The following is a 22586-nucleotide window of genomic DNA, read 5'->3' as shown; positions in this document are numbered from 1 at the left end:
GAGGCTAAGCACATATATATACTGATTGCCAGTTTCCAAATCCCACCGTGTTTCTAATTGGTTTCCAAATCCCTTTAGGATTCCTAATTCTTTTCCGATAAATATTTTACCAAAATGTTAGAAATTATTGTAAACCGAATGGGCCAAACGGGTTTGTTTTCCTTGTTTTGGGCCGAATTACTAGCTGTCTTGGGTAACAAGCAATTAAAATTCATCGCTACACCCAAACCGCATAAAACATAATTAAGGGCATCTGACTCTCAAAATGCAGAAGATTAGAGATAATTAAACTTAAATCATAATTGCAAAGAGATAATTAACTTCAGGACTTGTAAATTAAACTGCTTCTTCAAGGGTCTCTACATTACCAAAACTGCACACTGTAACCCTAAGCTATCCCTGAAACTAGTGTAGCTGACGAAAACACCTCCCACTTTATTCAAATTTAAAAAGATAAAAAAACATAACTACTGATAGATAGGGATGAGGAGGGATATATATGGGGGGAGGTACCGTCGGACATTGCTTTTATGCTCTCCTCTATCATTTCTCAAAGTCAGAGTTTTATCTCAGCCGCCATAACATCCAACTAGCTGCCTCGATGTCTGTGTTCTCCATTGTAGGGCCTACCCCTCCTGCTCAAAGTAAGAACAATCGCTATATTTAAACTCTTAAACAAAACCATCATATGAAATAAAACTATGCTTCAGAAAATTTGTTGCACTGTTTACCTTTTTAGAGCTCATCTTTGCCGGAATCTTGTTTCTCTGACCCTTGTTTCTCAGTTTTGTCCCGGTTCTTTTCGATGAAGGCAGCGAAGCTTTCCTTAGTCCTCTCATCCTCATCAAATGGCAAGATCTTTCCACTTGCGGTCTTGAAGTACAAAGTCGGGTAGTATTTGACATCGAAATCACTTGGCACATCATTTGCAGTGGCATCCTGGAAAAAGAAAGCAAGAAATGAATTAACCATCAAGAAATATCTTCTTTCAAATGTTTATGTAGATGTAAGAAAATATATTCGCAGAGACGAAAAAGAAACAATAACAGGAGATAATTAGGAAAACATTTTCGATAGAATCTCATTCGGGCAATTTGAGGGAAGAACAGTACTCATAATCATATATGAAAGAATTTGGTAGAACCCATCTTTCGTTCTCCATGTTCATAATGATGATTATAAGAAATGCTGCTTTGCAGGGTAAAGAATCTTACAAATTTTGCAATAACAACATCAGAATCTTTTTCGTATGAGACAGCAAGTTCATCCAAAATTGGAGCAAGCTTCTTGCAATGTCCACACCAAGGAGCATAAAACTCGACCAACACTGCAGAGTAAACAAGTTCATTTTATACATATTTCTAGCATTCCCATACAGTAACCATGTGAAGACAACAGTGGCAGATATTAAATAGACACTAATTAAAATATGTATCAAGTTTCAGTTTCTTCTGGAATAAGTCAAAGACATTAACAAACCACAACCTTATTCTATTTTATCGGATAGGAAAATCTATGAAAAACGAAAAATAAATAAACAATAAAAGAGGGAGATAACATGTTCAACCATTTATGGAGCCAGGAAGAATGCAAGGTGTAATAAACTCCCAAGAAACTTTTGGCTATTTTATCAGACCATAAATTACCACATAATAAAACTTTCAAGCCACTGAGCATAATTAAATGTTGTTAAAATCAGAAAACTCCATCATTTTTTGTGTTGTTCTCCTCAAGGTAATTGTCTCTCAGAGGTAGTAATGTAGTCAATCAAGAAAATCATATAATAAACAGATAACCCAGAGAAATACTAACAAGAAACAAGACCCAAAAAACAAAAAAGGGCACACTACACAACATTCAGCACCACAGTGTGGGTTTACAAACCATTTTTCCCAGACTTGAGAACAACGTCCTGGATGCTGTCAGCGACTACCACTTTTACAGGCTCATTGTTAGGCTCAGGAATAGGTTCAGACTTCTTGTATGGTGATACTTTCCCTTCCTGCAGTTATGCGATTCAGTAAATAGGTATCAACGGATATAAGCTTTAATGAACCTTTACTCGAGTCAGCATATAAAAAATTAGTGATTATCATAATATCACTTGCAGGCCAAGTAATGGCAAGAAAAAAGCAGAATCCTCACCTTGTATTCCTGCACCCAAGCTATGATATGATCTGGCTCCACATTTGGTTTCAGAAACTTCTGTCCGTCATTTGTCTGAATGATGATGAGAGGCACTTGGTCTTCTTTAAGTCCAAAATACTGTTTATAAAAACCAATAGATTAACATGCCATTTAATCCATATCACAAAAATACTCTGAAAACATGAATAGAATTGCAAAGTGTACATAATCTCAATACAATATCACAAACAAAAGGCTTACTAAGGGAGATAATCCTAACCTGGAATGCACCTTGACTTGCTTCAAGATCTCCAATTAGAAAGCTTATGCCTTCTTTATTATATTTCTCAGCAACTTCACGATATTTTGATTTGAAAGCATCAACACCCTCACTACTGAAGTTCAGAAACAACAAGGCCTGCCAAGTTCAAAATTGGTGTTAGAAGACTGTCCATCCAATATATTAGAAATAGAAGGAAGAGAAAAAAAAAAACACTACAAAACTGTCCAAAAAACATGAGAGATAAAAAATAAAATATTTTAAAAAAACACCACTGTCAAGTGTGGGATCCTTATAGTGCACAACTAAGAGATTCATAACATAAACAACTTCAAATTACGAGCAGATTCAAAGATGAAACTGTAAATTGAAACCAGATGCAAATAATGTCACAGGACAACGTCAAATTTAGGCTTCAAGATTTTGTTTTTCCCTAACAGAAATCATTTAATAGGAAACACAAACATCAAAGACAATGTTAGACTCTCTGTAAAAATAAGAATTAAACTCGGGGGACCTTGAAAGAAACATCTTAATAAGTTACAGAAAAACATAAATAAATCTGCATCATCATAAGAAAAATAAATAAATAAATCTGCATCATCATATTAAGAAAATAAATCCAGCTCAGGATATACCTTCTCATTTGGATTATTAAAAAACTTGATGACAAAAGGGTGATTGCTTGGGTCATTGTTGAATTCGGTAATAACAGGCAAACTAGATTCTTCAACGAACTTCTCTAGAGCGTCCACATGAAAATCCTGCAAGCATGATTACCCAATTATTACATATACTGCCCATAATACCTCAAAAGCTGTAAAACAAACTGAAATCTAATAATCACTCAGAGCCAACAATACCTCAAAATCAACAAAAAGCTCATCAAATGGCTTGAACAGTCTAACTACAGGCCCAGACACTGATGATTCACCACGTGGAAGGAGCTTGGCATCCAGAGTGTGACCAAATTCATAATCAGACCGCAATTTCTCAGCTAGAGCTGTGAAGTTATTAAACTCCTCTCCAGAGAACTTCTTGAACACCCCAACCTGCAAAGATATGAAATATCGGTAACTCTATCAGCCTGAAAACACTCAAAAGATTAAATAAAATAAATAAAATCAGGAGAAAAAAAAACAAACAGATATTTAATACTTACAACAACAATCTTCTTGTCGCCAACAAGATTAGTTGCATCTTCAACAGTCTTTAATTCAGCAGAAGCTGGACCACTTTGTTTCTTCAAATAATCAACAATACCATCGGCTTCACGAGGGCCCTTGTATTCTTGGATAATCTTCCCACCATTTCTCAGAATCTTGATTGTGGGGAAACCCTTAACCTCGTATTCAGAGGCAAGTCCTTTGTTTGCTTCTTCATTGGCATCAACTTTTGCTAGAACGACTGGTGGGTCATTGCTACTCAAAATGGATGCAGCTTTTTCATACTACACCAACATAATTGTTTTTTAAATGTCAGATTAATCAGAATATACGTAGTTTCTCAATTAAAATGCAAAATTGGTGAGAAATTAATATTTAATAGCTGAATTTCGTACCTCCGGAGCAAGTTTCTTGCAGTGGCCACACCTATAAGAAAACATAGTCAAAATTAGGACAACCTATCCACAAAGTATAGAAACAAAGAAACCCAAAAGCAAATCACGATCTCCTATCTTCAGCACAGATGAGAACTTTCCACATGCATGTTACTCTGATCATATTAGTTCAGTAAAAAATTTACGAAAAATAAGAAACAAAACGCTAAATCGTGCATTTAGCAATCATTTTATAACCGACAAGTGATATTAGGGCATTTTCAACCACTGCATGTAGATGCAGCAAGCTCTGAAAATTACCAGCTGGAACTTGAATTCAGAAACATGACTGTAAATTCCAACCTCAGTATCAAATCAAAAATTCTACCTCAAAAATAAATTTTGAAAAAAAAAAAGACCAGAAAATGAATTAAGCCAATTTCAGATCCACTCACAAAAGGCCAAACACAACTAAGCAAAACCAGAGCAACGAAGATCGGCAAAAGTAAACAGAATCAACGGCGATAAGAGAGCGAGAGATGCGAATTACATACCAAGGGGCGTAGAACTCGACGACGACGAAGTCGTGCTTGCTCACAGTGTCGGAGAAGTTGGAGCTGTCCAAAGTGAGCACGAACTCCTTCGATTCAGCCTCTTCGGCGCGGATCGTGGTGAGGCACAGAGCGAGGAACAAGCAGAAGCAGAGCGAAACCCTAGACGACGCCATTTCCGTTTGCTCTGTGAATGCTGTTTTGGTCTATGGAGGTCTCTGAGAGTCACTCTATGGCTGGAAAGAGGGGAGTTTTATGGGCTAGGAGGAGAAAGATAGCGTGAGATCGGGTTAGAGAGAGAACGAGACAAACATGGTAGTCACACGTGACAGTCTCTCGGGCTAATTTCCATTTCCGTCCTCGCGCGAGTATGTATTTTGTTCGTATTCGCTCTACATGTCGGTCAATGTACACGTGGGTGTGGTTTATTGGTTGGGCATTGTCACAGGGCTGCTAATTTGGAATGTGGCGCGCAAATTGGGCAAGTAAACTCCGCCCTTAATCTTTGTTTGGTATGGTCATAAATGGGTTTGTACCGGATTAGGTTGTCCAATCAAAATACGACACGTCATAGAGTGAGAGATTAGTTTGACGTCTTGACTATTGATTCTGTGGGCTATTTCGCATAGGATTCGAAAATGGTTTTTTTATTATTAACAAACAAGAGGGTTAATACATTATTTCCTCTTAAAATCCCAGAAAGAAAAAAGGAAAAAACGGCTTCAAAATTGTAATCGGTATTAAAATAGGAAATAAAATAAAACGGGCATTAAATTGAGAAATTCAAGAGTAACTTCCAAAGAAAAAAAATCTGAAAATTTATGAAAATAATGTATTGCTCAATATCAAAAAAGAAAACAAAAATCTCACTTTAAGTTAAAATTTATTTTTTAGAATATTAGAAGAAAACGTATTGGATGTTGCACTTTTCATTTTCAATAGGTTGGCTTGGCCCCATGGCCCGTGACTAGTACTACAAGCATTCCTTTCCTGCACGCTGCTGGACTTTTCTGTTTTTTTTTAAACTCGGAAAAGTCTCTTCAATTTGGCTTTGGCATTTTACAGAGAAGAAAATTGGATGGTGGTGACTGGTTTGCAGCATTCATTCAATTCAATTACAAATTACAAGTAATGGTCAGAGATTTTTAGGTTAACAGAAAGTCCAAGTCCACATCACAATCCACAGTTCTAAGTTTAACACTCAGACCTGAAAGCTCCATGCATGCTCAGATCAGATCCCCAAGTTAAGTTCACAACTACAAAAGGCATTATCCATTCTGACTGTTGATGCATTGCAATAGTCAGTCCACGGATAAGCAATATCCGACCGGTTGATGCATGTGAAGCTCACAACGCATCAAGGGCCTGGATTCAACGGAGGACGTAGAGCGTAGCATTCTTCTAAGACATCAACCAACCAAGAATGAAACAGAAACCACTTTAATAATGGAATAGCTCATTCAAAATTTTTAGTTTGTTTACTACAAAACTAGACCAAGCTGACATCCCCCTCATCCACACATTCCAATAACAGACAAATACAACCACCCGAAAACCAATAAATGAATTCCTGTACAAATTTGCCAATCTGTTAGAGGGGTTGTGCAGACCTAGTTATCAAGTCAAGATGAGATATATTCATCAACTTCCAGGCAAACAAGGGATCAGCTCTACAAAGCAATTCTAATATCCCATGTTTCCTTTTTTCTCTGTCATGCCTAAAAATTCACTTATAAAGTTCCCTTTTCTTCTTCTGCTAATCTACCATTTCTAAATGTATGCAAATCTCAAACAACGACTGTACATATACAGAACGGCTAGCTACTTCACAGATCACACGTCCAACTTGTATGCATAAGATTATACATTTACTATGAGCCTCCGGCATCTTGAAGTCTGACTTGCTCATGAACTTTCAAAGCCTCTGAAGTGAAATTATTCAAGGTTTCAAAAATTGGGACCAATCCTGCTTGCAAACTGTTGGAAGCTGCGTGATTAACCAATTTGATTGCCTCCTTATGCCTTGCTTTTTCCTCAGATAATCTCTTCCTCATCAAATCCAAATCCACCTTTAGATCATCCAGTGGTGAAACTCCACTCTCAGAAGCAGCCTTTGACATAGCAGTTTTGTCTGTTGATGCATCATGGTCATGCTCTCTCTTTGCCCTCTCCATACGCAATTTTCTAAGTTGGCTCTCCAAATTCTTGGAGACGTACTCGGCTTTGATCCTTTGACGTTGCTCCTCATCCTGCCTTTCCCATAACTGGTGCAAGGTTGAAGCAAAATCATGCATCGCATCTGCCACTCCCTTTTCGGAAATTCTTTCCATTGCTTGGCACCAATCATTGCAGACTACAAAAATGGGTGGAGCTCCCATCCTGCTTGGGGAGAAAGGGGCAACTCCGTCAGGAGTTACTTCAGGTTCCTGATTAATGCACTTTAAAAGCCACCCATTTAAGGACTCCACATATGATTTTTGGGTGTTAACCCAATTGTTAAAGGAGGTACACCATTTCAGAAGCTCCATTTCAAGTTCAAGAGTAGCTTTCAAACCGGAATCTCTTCGAAGGCCGGTATTTACTTTAAGAGATCGAATTTTGCTCTCCATAATAGATTGGAACTGTTTCTGGTGGCATTTAAGCATGGATTTCCACATTCTTGTCAATCTGCAGATAAAAAGACATTCCTAATATCAAGAAAAGAACCCTGGGAAATTAAGAAATCCTTTTAGAACTTTCAACATATAAATTCAATGGGTCGTTCTTGAACTCCCCCTGACAAACCCCCCTTTTTTAGAAAAATTTATCACACAAAAGCTATGGAGAACAAGACCAGCGTGAAGTCCCGGCAAGTTTTAGGTATACCATCATCCAATACTAATTATGAACCACTGCAAATATTACTGGGAACCAAAGTAATGAGCATTTAGTAAAAGAAGTTGAAGCATTTTGTTACCCATGAATCAATTCCGTGACTTGGGGAAGCAATTCTTCATCCCTCAATTTATGTATCCTGCTCGATATGGTATCAACAGCTCTGATACAAACATTAATTTTTGTTAGCAACTTTCGTACAGAAGCCTGGGTGGCATCAATCTTAGCAGACTCAGCTCCATGATCATCTAGACTTTTCAATCTCTTGCACTTCTTTTCATAGTCAACCCGTAGCTTTTCTTCGTCCTGAAATTAGTACAACACCAATACATAAACAAAGGTCAATAGAAGCAAGCACCAAGGCACTTGAAGAATTAACAATTTGAATGGATGCCAATAGAAAAAAAAATTGAGAGTCAGAATGCCCAAATTATATAAAGGAAATGTCAAGACAAACATATATAGACTCGGTAAGAATTCAAATAAAGTGCAAATATAAAGGAATTTAAAGATTTCTAACAACACTATAAAATTCGAAGTTCAGGTTCTCAATGGGTGAATGCATTCTAGTTGTTAAATCAGAGAATATCAACTAGTCCATTGCCACCTGCTACAATGAAACTACTTGATGACAATCTGGGACTATCAAGGATTTAAGTATCATCATAGAAGAAAAAATAAGTTGCATGCCATCCATGATTTTTTTACACTTTTTACCTTAACTTCCTTGTATAACTTTTTCTCCCATGCATAAAGTTTCTCCAAAGTTGATGAGAGGTTTCCAGACTTCTTGTTGAAATCTTTGCCAGGTTCTCCCTGGTATGCTTTTGCCATTTTCATTGTCTTAGAAGTTAGTCTTACTGATTGCCCAGATGGAGGTTGTGACGACAACATGGAAGGTGCTACAAGGTACAGGATCCTGGAAAAGATCACTGCATAGAGATGCATGAGTTTTAATGAAACAGTAAGAACAATGCTTCTTTCAAGATCACAATAAAGAATCACTAGACAATAATAGGATTTGATTATTGATCCCACAAGTATTGTCCAGCTGAAACAATGAGATTAATATTTTATATTTCAAACTAATATTCAGATTAAATTGGACTTGGTTTAACTTTTCGGTTTAGGATTTAGTGTTCAATGAGAAGCTGAAACTGCAAAAAAATAGAGAAATCTAATCATCTGAGGGATGATATTTTACAGACTTGCTAGTTTTCGTCCCTCTCTATCTATAATCAACACATTTAATAATAAAATAAATAAATAACAACCATCACACTATAAGCTCTGAGGACGCACAAAGACATCTGAAGCAGAGTAGTTACAAATTCAAGCTTGGGAGAAATTATGCCCTGGTTACAATGAATCTGGCGCAGTGCAATGCAGGGACAGTACATAACTTACACTCTCAACAACAGAAACAAAAATGTCGTGGCGTAAATGATGTTGGAAGCAATCACTAAACAAGAAAATGCATGACAAAACACCAGGAAACTAAAGCTTAGACTCCTACCTTTAAGCGCCGCGCCTCTAGGCTGATAAGGTAACTTGCCCACCTCAAGCAACATGGCAACCTCTTTCCCATAACTAGAGGCGGTCTCGAACTCAACCCTGATCTCCTTCACAACCTCTTGAAGATCCCTTGTACCGTGGACTGACAATGTGGTTAAGCTACTCCCTTTAGAAGATCCAACACCCAATGTCGATGGCGCTTCAAACTCAAAACTCACTCTTTTTTTCTTGGCACCCTCCTCTTCAGAGTTTTTCGATCCAATTGTATCTGGACTGCTCTTTATCTCCTTACCTTGGACAGAGTGTGAACTCTCACTGCTATGCAATGGCACTGTCCCTGAACTCCCCTCAATGCTATGCAATGGCACTGTCCCTGAACTCCCCTCACTGCTTGGCTGCTGCAATTGCACACCCCTTGAAGTCCCTTCACCCGAATTCCGATTCCTACTCAAATAACCATCCTCATTTGCCTTCCTCTTCTCCTTGTGAACCTCTTTCATCACTTCTTGCTCTGTCTCATCTTCCAACTCCGGAATTCCCTCTCTCTCCCTCACCTCCTTCGAGTCCGGACTACTTGTGGTGGACCCATACCCGTATCTAGCCCTCGCATTGTAACCCAGATAACCACTATTATCAAAAGTATCAAACACATTCAGGAAATCCCAAGTGGAGGTCTTCGGCGGTGAAGGCGGTGCCGGAGGAGGATCCGACGGCGGCGGGCTCGGAGGCCGCCGATTGTACGGATACTCACTTGTCATGGGTGACCCCATTGGGTACCCAAAAAACCCACCTCCTCCATACGGCTGATAACCCGAATAACCTGGATATGGGTCCGAGTACGGACCATTTTGGGCCGGATATCTCCCCTGCTCTTCATAAAACACCGTCTGCATCGGTGTCTCAGACCTTCTCATGTAATACATATGCGAAGTCGGAGGGTAACCATACGAAGAAGAAGAAGAAGGTACCTCTTGTTCTGGGCTCTCCTCGATGTGAATGTGACCCGAAGGCGAGTCCAAGTCAGAATCCGACCCGGACCCAGATGACAAATGCAGGTGCGAGTCTTCAATGTCCTCCTCCTTCGGCGAATCGACCGAAACAGAGTGCGAAATCGAGGTAGACGACGACGAATGTTTGTCGTTTTTGTGGGGGTGCCTTCTGGGCTTGCCTTCGTCGGAGGGCAACGTGAGAACGGGAGATCCCGGCGGCGAAGAAGACCCGCCGGCGCCGGAGATTATGAGGTCTTCGTCGACGAACTTGCAGAGGGCGTCGCCGATGTGCTTGAGGGAGTGGAAATAGGAGAGGTGGGCTGCGGCGAGAGCGTAGCGAGTATCCGACGCCGTTTTGATGAAGTCCTTGCGCTCTCTGCAGAAACTGACTAGCGGCAAGTTGTCGACCTTGGAGCCACCGCAGCCCATATCATCCGGCCAATAACCACTGAAGACAACCCAAAATTACAAGCCAATGCCACTCACCACCACCACCACCATATCTGCGTTTCACGGCGGTTCTTCTCCTCATGGTGTCCTCCACGCCTGTCCGTACAAACGAAGCATTGTGAACAACCGCAGATCCAAAGATGATCTAAGCGGAACACAAAGAGAAAGCAAAAACGAATTCAGACCCAAATCAGAATTTGAGATTTAACGGAAAACCCTACAGCAGAAAGTGAACACTACGACTAAGCACGCAGGGTAAAAATACAGACATGCATATGCGGCATATACATACATACATAGATATACAGGGCAGGGGCCTATAGATGCACAGAGACGGGTCAAATGAGAAATAAATTAAATGGGTAATGTAGGAAATTTAATAGAGAGTGAGATTTGGTGCATGAAAATGAGTGATGTAGAGGATGAATCAAATCTGACCGTTGAGATCGATGGGGATGAGTAAAGACTGTCCATGCGAGGAGGGGACAGAGGCCTCAGAGAGTCTCTGAGAGGAGGAAGAGAAAGGTGCGTGCAGAGATGCAGAGAGATTTTTCAAATTAATTTTGTGGGATATTGTAATAAATTATATGAAAACAAAAAATTGGGCATGGAAATCCGTGAAGATGGGAGCTGGGTTTTGCTTCTTCTCGTTTGTTTGGAACTTTGGAGTTTTGTTTATTCAGAAAATTTCAGACTTTGAGAGAGAGAGAGGGGGGGGGAGCGATGAGAGAGAAAGTGAGAAGAAGGGACGTGGAACCCGCCACTGGAAACAGGCCTTGTCATTATTACCATTTTCAGCCTCTTTATTTCTGACTCCCGTTCTGCTTTTACCGCGAAGAAAGTGGGTAAATTCTTCCTTCCTTTGTTCTCTGTCAAAATTACAACTCTCTTTCTTTATGTGGATTTTTATTACCGCCTCTTTTTAGCTGATAAATAAATTTCACAGCTCATGGTGAGCTTAGTATATTATCCATTAGCTTAGTATATTATCGTTCCTTTTAACAGAAAATATCTCGTTAAAAAAAAATCACAGCTCATCATTAACTCATACTGAGAGAGAGTAGTTAAAGAAGATAGTAAATGATAAGAGTTTGTAAATTGTATTTCTGAGTAGTTAATTGTAAATGATTCTTTTCCTTTTTGTTAGCATGGACAGAATGAAACCATTAATCTTATTGTAATCTTTCATATTCTAACTTCTCATGCATTATAAATACGTAGGTATTATTGGAATTATTCTGATATCTGATTTCTAATTTATACATACAGAATCAAAACGTATATAAGTTTCACGATTCATAATCCAATGCTTGAACAATTAGGAATTAGATTGGAATTTTCGGGGAGACAAGTCCAATGGTAGAATTAATCGAAATCCAAGACCTGCTTCTGATGAGACAAGTCGAGTTTTCACACAAATCTTTTGTTTTTCCATTGGACTCTGAATTCAAACCCATATGGTTTTCTTCTCTTCAATTTTTTTCCTCCATTTTGAATGGACATAGGCTTTGACCTTCTAGAAGGCGCGTTGCATTTATTTAAAGTTTTTGGGTGAGAACTGGTTTGGTTATAACGTAATGGAATTGATCGCCGTTTGGTTTGGTGAGCAGAATCATTGTAATCATTTGGGGGGCCTTAGCCCTTTTCCACCAGAACATGTTCAAAAGTAGCTACAATCTAAAAGAGTAAGACACACGCTAATTCACCGTTAATTTTGTTTTTAGCTATAACCTAAACTCTCATTATGTTTATTTCACAAACTCTAACTAACCCTACAAATAAGGATAATCAAAGCGTTCAGCAAAAACAGTGTGGAGTCGTTGCACAAACAATAGCGCATGTAGTGTGTTCCGAGTATGTCTTTCATAAAATTAGTCACACGATTAGTGCGGGCGGAGTTAAATATGAAAGAGAAGTTTAAAATAGCATTATCATTTTGTCTCGCTAGATAAATCACATTTTGACACGCATACATCCACATAGCATTCTCAAACTTTTTGGCAAAATCAGAAAAAGTGGGGTTCTAGAAATGAAGATGGTTGGTTGGTTTGGAAAGGGGCATGGGATTAAAAGCCTAGAAGGGAGCTGTTGTTAAGTAGGGGCCATGGATGGAAAAAAAAAAAAAAAAACATTTTGTAGATGAACTATTGTCCCTTCCAGTTTTACTAGTTTTGTTCCATCCAAACACAAAATTGTTTTTATTTTAATTAATGAGTTGGGCTGTTTCCGACCAACTACTTTGGGCTACCCCTTCGAGAAACAAGACGTCAGCTCATGGGCCCACCAAACATAGGTCCATTGTAATACGAAACACCCACCACACGATTGGTTGACTGCGAAACACCCACCGCACGATTTGTTGACTTTTGTCCTCTGTAGGCCCGCTACGAGGTTGGTGGACTTGGATAGATGAACCCCACTTCATGGTCCACGCGTCCTTGACCAGTTTCCCGCCTGAATTGTAAGGCATTTTGGTCATTCTCTACATGGTTATCCTCTTCCCGCCATCCCTTCTAGTCGAACTCAAGGCAATAGAAATTCTTGAGGTTAAACAAGTTTTTGGTTGTGATTTGAAGTCAATTAAAGAAAATTTTCAAAATTCTCCTTACATTGAAATCGACGTAAAATAATGTGACAACAAAAATATATTTTAGAAAGAAAAAAATATTATTAAATTAAAGAGTTAATCGATAACAACGAGACAAACTTACAAATAAATACCTGAAGTGCTAATAAAATTAAATTTATCAAACGTCTCTTTCCAACAATACGTATTGCCTAACTATATACAACCATAACATTTGACTTCAAATCCAAAAAATATATCCTATGGCTTCTATGTATTACCATCATTATCATAGTTTGTTTAACACTAATAATAACACAATGACTATATTATAAACCAGATTTAATTGTTTACTTTACTAGGAATTGAATACAAAACCTGAATAAGGGGATACAAGTACTTGAAAGTACATACGCTTCGATAAAGACAAAACCACCGACCGCCTTCATCATTTATATATTTTTTTTACGATTCTTCATCATTAATCTTATGTCGGCAAATAAAAGAAAGGAAATGACCATTGACAATAAAACAGAATTTATTAATAGTATGGGGTAATGTTCAATCATACTATCACGTGGTCAGTAGCGGAGTTACTTTTAGGCCCGAAGTGGCTTTGGCTCTCCAAGTATATAAAATTTATAATCAACAACTTACAATTTAAGTTATATTTTTAAATTATAAATATTTAGTTCTAAACAAGTAATTATTGAATACTTAGATGTTTGATATACTTATATTTTCTACTTCGTTTCCCCAAACTTTACAATTCTAGATCCGATTCACTAATGTTATAATATTATATTATAAATTTAAGTAGTTTTTCAATATGACGCTTGATATTATCAGTCGCGCTAGTGTATATGATTATGTACTAGTGTGTGCAATACCAGACCATAGTCTTCTCGTGAACGACGTAAACTCACTTAAAATGTGGGACCTATGCCTTGACTTTGCTGTGGACGTGGGGTCGCCGGGGAGACCTTGGTCCACCGTCGACTGATCGGGAAACGACATGCACATAGCAAACACTAAATACGATGGATCCCACCCGACCTAAGCATGTGCGCCACGTGGAATCATGTCAGGCTGACACGAACATACTGGGTGATAGAAGACCGATCTTCTCCAGTTGGGAACTTCTGAATTCACATGGCTTGAAGATCTCTAGGTCACACTTTCTCCCCTATAAAACATTTCATTTCTTGTCTTTGTAGTTTTTCATTTCAAAATGATGCATTTTGCCTTCATAATTTAATTTCTATTTTTATATGATTTTCTTTTAAAATATTGATCTTTTACTTTTTGGTCTTGAATTATTATCTTCATTATTATTTTAATTGTGGGTTTTGCCTTTTCTTATGATGAGTGTGAAATTGCTTGCGCATGCAAAATGCATTGGTTGTTGCATCATCACATGTACAAACTTAATTTTTGACACAAGAATACTAGACACTAACTTTTAGATACCAATTAATTTATTTGACGATTTCTTATTTGCAGTGAATAATAAAATCAAGAGTGGGAACATAATAAAAATAAATGAAACACTGCTACATAAATTGGTAACGCATATTGGGTTTGCATGACTTGTCAAGTTAATATTAGAATAAATTCATTGCGCGTGGATTGTTGCATCATCATACATTGTGGTTGAGTTATTTGTCAACACCAAACCACGTTGGATTACGTAGCTTTCCACAAAACTTAGCACAAATTATTGATTAGTCCCATGATTCAATTGAAAATTAATTGTTATCGTACTTAATATATATATATTTCACACTTCATTAGGACAAAACAGACCTACTAACCTTGAAGTTGGTGTATCAATATAATTAGTTTATTTTTTAATTTGGGAATGGATGAGAAGCATCCTTTAGGTTTAGAGTATGAAACTTCAATCAAAAGCTTTGCATGTTGACAGGAAGTGATATGAAACTTCGATCAAAAGCTTTGCATGGATATTACTTTCACGTGTTATTATCATTTTACTCATACGTGTATTTATTCATCAATATAAGTCCATAATATATTAATTATGTCGTAAACACTACGTACGGTGCGACTGTTACACTAAAAATGATCTCATATATATGTATGAATAAATTAAAGGTGGCACAACAAATCATCACACAATAGTTTTCCCAAATGAATTTTGGATTGCCTTTCTTTTCCCCGTGACAGAAGGAGCGAATTGATTCGAACACTGTTTCAATTACTTTATGAATTTTCGATACGAACATCTGGAAAGAATTGAATTATAAAAGCACAAGAAACTGGTTAAAAGAAAATCATCTTTTGAAATCGTCAAACATACCAAAAAGTTGTCTTTTCATTTGAAACTATTCTTTTCTACGCCATGAAAAGCTACTTTCGAATTAACGAACAGCCCATCTTCGAGGTGAAATTGCAAATTTGAGAAAGGTGAGAGCTCTCTCTCTCTCTCTCTCTCTCTCATGGCACACAAATGTTGGACCAACTGGGCAAATAAATAGAGTGAAATTATCCAACTATATAGAGTTTGCTTGCTTTTAGACTTTTGATTTTAAAGTAGCTGCTGGCTAGGGTTTCACTTTTTTTTGGGTCCATGTGAAAAAGGTAGAATTAGATCGCACGAGCCCCATAAAGGAAAAACAAACAAAGGCTTTATCAGAAAAGGCTGATCTCAACCAGGACCACAAATAACTTCACTCAATGGCTCCATTGAGAACAATCATTATGGCAAGGCCGTATCTGCCACCCAATTGGCAGCAAATTGCAGAGCTGTATGATTGGTTTCTTTAATATCTTTACCACTTTTTTTCCGGGGAAAGTTTACTCTCTCTTTTACCCTAAACCCATTGTTTAAGCTTTCCCTCTCTTTACCCTAAACTCTAAACCCGTTGTTTACATGTTAGGCCATGTTACAAAGAACTCACAAATGTAGTGGTTTGGAACAATTGTTTCTAATAAGTAAGGTTTTGGGTTCTAATCCTACTATACGTGTAGTGTGTGTGAGTTTAGTATATTATTGTCTGTTTCAATAGGAAATGTTCTATAAATAAAAAAGACACACATGTTAGGTCATGTTTGGTTCACGGAAATTAATTGATGGGAAATCAATGCAGTTTTTCTATGGGAAGGGAAATTGAAGATTCATTTCCTATGTTTGGTAACATTGGGAAACTAACTAGGAAATATCATTTTATTTCATTTCCCATGTTTGGTTAATCCAGGGATTGGAGATGCATTTTGTTTTTCCAATTATATCCCTCAATCATAAATATGCATTAAAATTTGTAATTAATGTTTGCATTGGTATTTTTAATTGTTAATAGTGGCAAATTGGGCATAAAAAGTTGTAATTCATGTTTGCCTTGGTTTTCCATGAGGAGGGAAAATGAAATCCAAGGTGGGTAGAGGGTTTCATTTCCCCCCGTATTTTCTCATGAGACAAGAAATCATTTTCCATGCCTGCACTTACCAAACATGGGAAAACAAATAGTTTCTCATTCCAAAATCCTTTTTTCCATGAATTAAATGCAACCTAAATTCTTTTTAATTTTTTTTTTTTTAATAGTTTGAATCAAACTAAATTCTATGAATAGAAGAAACCCTAAAAAAAAAATTCAATTTAGGGTTTGAGGATTTGGTGTTTGTCTTGGCATTGTTTGTTTGAAGCATATTAGTTGTAACTTGTACCATCAATTTTGTAAGAAAGTCATGTGGTGACGCACTACATAGAAAAGAGTCATACTTGGGAAATTGGGATCATATGCTTCACACAAAAATAATAAGTCACACTTGGGAAAACACAAACTTCGAGTTGGTCAATACCAAATTTTAGTAAAATTTGTTAACAATAACAGAGCATGATCCTATGCAACAATGCCAAATCCCAAATATAAAACATTAATTTAAAATTAGTATTCATAGAATACATCCCACTAGAACCCACTATTTAGATCTTAGCAACAATGCCATTTTATACACAATATGCCTATGGATTCTGTTGTTGTCAGACTTTTAATATGAAATTTTTAATTACATAATTATATAAAAATCAACCTAATCAAGAGTTCAAGTTCAAATTGTCATTCTGATTACATGTCTAGTAAGAGAACTTCTTGCAAGCACTTGCAATATATTTATGTCATCAATCATCATTTAAACCCTAGAAATCTAACTCCAACCTCACTTGAATAGAATATTTTCTAGTAGGTTTTCAACCAAAAATAGTTTGGTTGGTAGGGGTGGTTGAAGGTTTGTGTTCTCACCGAAAATTCTATAATTTTTCAAGCCCTCAAGCCAATTGTTGCCAAATGAAAACCATTTTTGTTAAACTTCATATATTCCCGTGCCGATTAATCTCACGGATACATTGGCTCGGAAAGTGGAAAAATGAGTTAGGATTTCCGGCACTCTCATCTCACTGCCCCTTTTAAAGCTAAAACCTCCAAACTTCTATTAAATCTACGTGGTGAAGCTTTGAATAATTGATAGGAAAAAAAGAAGTGAGATTCAAGGTAAAAACTAGAGAAAGAGAAGTGAGATTATTCGAGCTACTAAAATAGATACAAACAAGCCCAGTTTTAACTGAACATGGGCCCATGTCCATTCACCAATAGCTCATAATCTGTTGACCCAAAAAAACCGAAAAAACAAAAACAGAGAAGCTTATAATTGTATGATTGTATCTCAAAATTACAGAGAAAAACCAATTGATGGCTTGGACTATTCCCACTGTTTACACGTTAGTGTTACAAAAATGTATGGTAAAATAATATAGTCACAAATGGATTAAGAAATGCAAATACATTTTTATTGGTGCTGAATAGAGAATAATGACAGGTTTTGTAGCAGCGCAGGTGAAAACTAATGGAGCAAAAGAATCAGCTCCTGAGCTGATCATCGGAATTCAATTTATCAGTCAGAAAATACAACATATCAGTTCAGCCATCCGGTCACACTTGTTTCATTTGGGTTTTTTCAGTAATGCAAATTTCAATAATCATTTTTCAGTCAAGACAGAAGAACACATAATCTTTTGATACTCTCAAAAGCTGAACTTGCTCAGGTGTGACCAAAATTGAGGTAAACACAGCCTTACATATATGGACAATATTGTTTGATATTGTTAGATAAACCCCACACATAGGCAACCAATGCGACTCTCATTCATTAAAAAAGAAAAAGAAACAACACCAGAAACCCAAAACTCAGTTTACAACCAATGATGACAAAAGTGCCAAAACCCCAATCACGATTATAATGTTCAGAAAATAGTTAGACTGAAGAGGCTTATCTGGGCTTCCACCAACAGCTTGATATTCTGCCCGAATCTTCTGCTTCATATTCTCTGACAGCTCTCTCTGCAATTCACATAGGTAATACTATTGAATTTATTCCTTTCTCCTTCATTTAAGACTTCCAACTATTATATGTGAGTATTGAAAATAGCTTCATCTTGTATTATTAAAAGAGACGGCACTAGAAAACATGATACTCGCTTTTTAATCCTGCAGAAAACCATAAAAAAGTAAAGAGCATGAAATTTTTGTGTGAAGAGATTTCTCCCCAGAGTTGTCTTCTATCCTCGCAGATGCAAGGGATTTGTTAAAATTATTGACAAAAAGAATATTGATTATTGAAGTGTGAGTTTTCCACGTTTACAACCTTGCCAGACGAATATTTGGCTGCCACAAACTTTTCTGGTACTGGCTGTGAAGGAACATCATCGATCACAATACCCTGAGCATCAAATTTAATGAACAGTCTAAGGTTAATAAGCAAAATAATAGTAAAGGAAGAAGCGTTCTAGATTTGTTGGTAAATGCATTTCTTGGTGTCGCTTTTACGTAGCTGGATGGCAAGAGCCAGATACGCTAATTCCAAAATGCCAGATTTTAGTTCCTAAAGCATTTGCAAATAACCATGCCATATTTTTTTTCTTTCTCTGTTACACAAACTGAAGTGGGGATAAAGTTTTCAATGAGTAAGCATTCACATGCATCATTCATGTGGCATTGTTAAATCCATAGAAAAAATAACATAGGCAAGCATTGAAGTCTGGCAAACCTCTGGAGGATCAAATTTGGCTCCCAGGTTACTGAGTTTAGCATGAGCTTCAGCATAATCCTTAAAGAACGCTTCTTGGTCTTCAGCATATTTCTCAGCATATACCTGCAAATAATTATGAAAATTTCCAGGTAACAAAGAATGCATTTAAAACAACATGACAATCCATTTGATTTTGATTTACCTTGAATGCTGGATCTTCGAAAAGAACGCCATCAGTTGGCAACACCAGAAGATCTTCATCCCTCTTTTCCTTGATATCCTGTATAGAACATCCACAATAAGCAAATGGAAAACCTGGTACCAAATCCCTCCAGCCTCCTATTGGAGTATGAGCAATTCACACACAAATCAGGATAGTATTCAAATACCTTGAAGTAGGAATTATCAAACTTCAACCATTGTGCTGTCCAAGACTGTCCTCCTGGTGTCCCTGGCCCATCTTTCTGCAACGTAAATGATGCTAGTTAACTTTCTAGCTATTGTATTGAAATTACTCTTCTTATCAGTGCTATAGTTATCATAGCTGCCATGACTAAGTAATTACAATGCTAACAGATAAAATAATTCACATTATACAAAAACCTTAATCAACTCCATATGCTCATAATTGGGTAGTAAAGTCTCAAAACCTCAAATAGGAAATGGAAAGGAAAATATATTTCTAAAGCCACTTAAACAGAAGCATTTTTTCTGTTGGAGTGGCTTCAGTGAGTATGAGATGCTGATTCAATACCGTGTACTTTGTCTCTGGCTTGCCCCAACCACTGCGATCAGGTCTGGATCTCCCCAGAGTGTGTGCCCCAGATAATGCAACTATTTCCTACAGATCAAACAGCTTCATTAGTAAACATCACATGCAGATCACGGCGTCGAGAAACCTAGTATACAGCACTCAAATTCACCTTGTCATTTAACCCCATTCTGTAGAAAACCTCACGCAGATGATCAGCAGGTGAAGGAGGGCCAGCAGCTAAACAAACCCAGATAAATGTTTCAATATGAGTTGAGAAAATTGAAGCAAAAGGGTATACAGAGTTCACCAAAATAATTCCAAATTCCAAATTCCATGTTTATCTATAATACACATATCAAAATACACACTCTTTACTTACCAGGAAGCCTCCCTTCCTCTGGGCACTGCTCAGGTGCCGAAACATCGACTCTCCCATACTTCATAGGAATCTTTGGTCCCCCAGCCTCCTGAACATCCAAAGGGGTTTGGTCAGTGAAATGAAATTATATAAATTCACAAACTTCGACTGATATGAATGTTAAAGAAGAGATTATATTAACCTCAACAGCAGTAGCACTGGCCAACTGGAACAAGTCTGCGTATGTTACACTAGAGTACTTGTCTTTTAAAGGCTGAATGAGCTTCAATGCATTGACAAGACCTAAAATAGGGAAATGGAATCTCATTGTAACCGAGAGTAAACAAAGATTACAAGCTTAATTGAACAATTATTAGCAATTGGGTTTGGTTAGTACCAGCATTGGCTGCGTGTTTAAGCTCAATCTCAAACCTCAAGCTCCCATTCGCTCCACCTCTTCTTGGCCACTCCTCAATGTTCTTGTTGTAAGTACCAGCATCGTGCCATCCCAACCGAACCTGTCGGAAAAAAAGCTCGTCACTTTTACTCCAACATTTCTCGACGAGATCGGAGGCAAGACGAAATTGTACAAAATGGGTTAGGGAGATACCAGAATTGGGTGGCTGAAAGTGGTCTTGAGAAGCTCCCTGATGTCTTCTCTGGCGAGCTTCAGTTGCTCCGGGTCGGAAGCGAGGCACTTGGTAGCGGCGGCGGCTGAGCTGAACGCTCGGCTAGGCAGCGGAGCTGCCGAGCAGCGTTTGGGGTTGAGGAAGAGGCGGGAAACGATCGGAGTGGAGCCGAGGAGTTTGAGAGAGGAGGAGGAGGAGGGAGAGAGAGATAGTTTAGCGGAGGCGGGAAGACGCCGAGACGTGGTGGCGGCAGTGGCTGCAGCGGCGGCGCCGCTGAAAGCGACGGAGGCCATGGCGGGAGTTGAAGAGTGAGAATGCGAAGAGAGAGCGTTGGTGGTGTTGTTTGGAGGGAAGGAGGAGAGACAGAGAGAGAGAGGGTGTGGGGTTTTGGATCACCCCTTCTTGGTTGCCTCTCCTTCGGTTTTGGAAATGAGTTCGGATAGATGGCTAGGTGGCCCAATGAGCCAATGACCAATGGACCCATGGCCCACTGGCACAAGCTTTGCTTGGCTCTTTGTTTTTGTGTCCCTATCTTGAGTTGGTTGATCTTGATAGTGAACTTTCTTTATTTTATTTTTGTTTTTATTACAAAGGAGGACTTAAGCTTTAGGAAAGGATAAGGCAAAGAGTCGAATTCTCTAGTCTTGATAATACTACTGTTAAGATTTTTCTACAATATCTGGTATTGATATTAGTCTTCTATTTCGTACTCATAAATAATTTTATAAGCGCGTTAAAAAATATTATAAATTCATTACTCTTTTATTCACACACATTTATTGATCACTAAAAGGATCAGAACGCCAAAATGACCTTATCAAATATGATGTTTTTAGGGTCAATATGATTATGAGTAGGATGCTGTAGTTTGGATAATTCATCAACAACAATGACCTAAAGTGATCTCTAACATTGGACATCATGACTATGATAATCAATTTTCTTTTCCAAGTAATCATCAACACATGCTAAACATTAATCAAACTTTGATTGTATGTATTGTCAAATTGAACTTTTCCACAATGTCTCCCCGTATCAACCTTTTAGTCCCATTCACACTAAATTCTTCTTATACAATAAAAAAGTGTTATGAATTCATCACTCTTTAACTCATACTAAGAACAGTTCCAGTCATGTGAATAACCCTAGCAAAAGGCCCCATGGACTTGAAAAACGCACACAACCAATGAATTGTAGCCAGGGCAAAAGATGGGCTCCACCAAGACTGGGTAGGCCCGAAGGCAAAAACAGTCGAAACTGTTGATTGAGGGTGTTGACGCCAACCTAGCGCTAGCAAAGAAATTTGTTTTTTTAAAAAAATTAAAAAAAGCATAAATAATTGGAAAAAAAATACCAGCAATTTTAGATTTATTTTATTTTATAAATACCTAGTAATTTTTTATATTATTAATTTCATATGTATAAATAAAATTATTTCCATATGAATAATAATTGCTCTTGAGTTGCCATGGTAATAGATGGAAAAGCCCCAAAAAAAAAAAAAAAAAAAGTTTTATGAGCACGGATCCATTTGACGTAGACAACTCCAATTTTGATTTGGTAACTCAGAAAATGACGTCTACCAACTTCAATTGATTGTATGGCCGAAATAATCATAAGTGGAAAACTCTTTTGGTTTGCCCCAAGGACAAGAAAGCATATTAGCAGAGAATATGTTGCATAGGAGCCTTTTCCTTTTGGTAGGTAAGCGACTGACACATGAGATGGGGACTTTGATTCTCTCGAAATGAGGTCTAAACTCAAATTTGGGTGCGGGATCAGCTACTTTTGACTAATCAATCTCATTTATGATTTTTCAGGCATAAGTTTGCGAATTGTAGTGTGAAACCATATAGTCAGGAATCATACTAATTTCAATTTCAATACTCATGTGTTAGTAAACGCAAATGA

The 22586-nt window shown here is 37.6% G+C and overlaps 3 protein-coding genes across 6 annotated transcripts; all 3 read right to left on the bottom strand.

The window, feature by feature from the left end:
• Nucleotides 1-313: 313 nt before the first annotated feature.
• Nucleotides 314-4768, bottom strand: PDIL1-1 (PDI-like 1-1). The gene is made up of 11 exons (XM_021950871.2): nt 4502-4768; nt 3969-3999; nt 3570-3857; nt 3271-3459; nt 3046-3171; nt 2408-2545; nt 2146-2265; nt 1885-2002; nt 1215-1327; nt 732-939; nt 314-635 (listed from the first exon to the last, which is right to left on the bottom strand). Exons 1-10 carry the CDS (start codon nt 4672-4674, stop codon nt 736-738), a joined length of 1500 nt encoding a protein of 499 aa, XP_021806563.1. The 5' UTR covers nt 4675-4768; the 3' UTR covers nt 314-635; nt 732-735.
• A 1154-nt stretch (nt 4769-5922) lies between these two features.
• On the bottom strand, nt 5923-11088 carry LOC110750588 (DUF630 family protein, putative (DUF630 and DUF632)). Of its 3 annotated transcripts, none has more exons than XM_021950938.2 (5): nt 10623-11088; nt 8889-10471; nt 8090-8304; nt 7455-7678; nt 5923-7165 (listed from the first exon to the last, which is right to left on the bottom strand). In XM_021950938.2, the coding sequence occupies exons 2-5, from the start codon at nt 10303-10305 to the stop codon at nt 6370-6372; spliced, it is 2652 nt and encodes an 883-aa protein (XP_021806630.1). In that variant the 5' UTR covers nt 10306-10471; nt 10623-11088; the 3' UTR covers nt 5923-6369. The 3 variants fall into 3 exon arrangements, with proteins under 3 accessions (XP_021806630.1, XP_021806629.1, XP_021806631.1); XM_021950937.2 differs by having other exon boundaries at nt 10765-11088; XM_021950939.2 differs by having other exon boundaries at nt 8889-10422; nt 10765-11088.
• A 6866-nt stretch (nt 11089-17954) lies between these two features.
• TAPX (thylakoidal ascorbate peroxidase) lies at nt 17955-21097 on the bottom strand. Of its 2 annotated transcripts, none has more exons than XM_021950926.2 (11): nt 20657-21097; nt 20444-20564; nt 20249-20349; nt 20068-20155; nt 19858-19925; nt 19689-19775; nt 19324-19398; nt 19137-19214; nt 18953-19057; nt 18551-18625; nt 17955-18246 (listed from the first exon to the last, which is right to left on the bottom strand). In XM_021950926.2, exons 1-11 carry the CDS (start codon nt 20966-20968, stop codon nt 18094-18096), a joined length of 1263 nt encoding a protein of 420 aa, XP_021806618.1. In that variant the 5' UTR covers nt 20969-21097; the 3' UTR covers nt 17955-18093. The 2 variants fall into 2 exon arrangements, with proteins under 2 accessions (XP_021806618.1, XP_021806619.1); XM_021950927.2 differs by having other exon boundaries at nt 17955-18393; nt 20657-21096.
• Nucleotides 21098-22586: the final 1489 nt, after the last annotated feature.

Source organism: Prunus avium, chromosome 1 (genome assembly GCF_965620075.1).
Source record: "Prunus avium chromosome 1, drPruAviu1.hap1.1, whole genome shotgun sequence".
Lineage (NCBI taxonomy): Eukaryota > Viridiplantae > Streptophyta > Magnoliopsida > Rosales > Rosaceae > Prunus > Prunus avium.
This window is presented reverse-complemented; position numbering and strand designations above follow the sequence as displayed.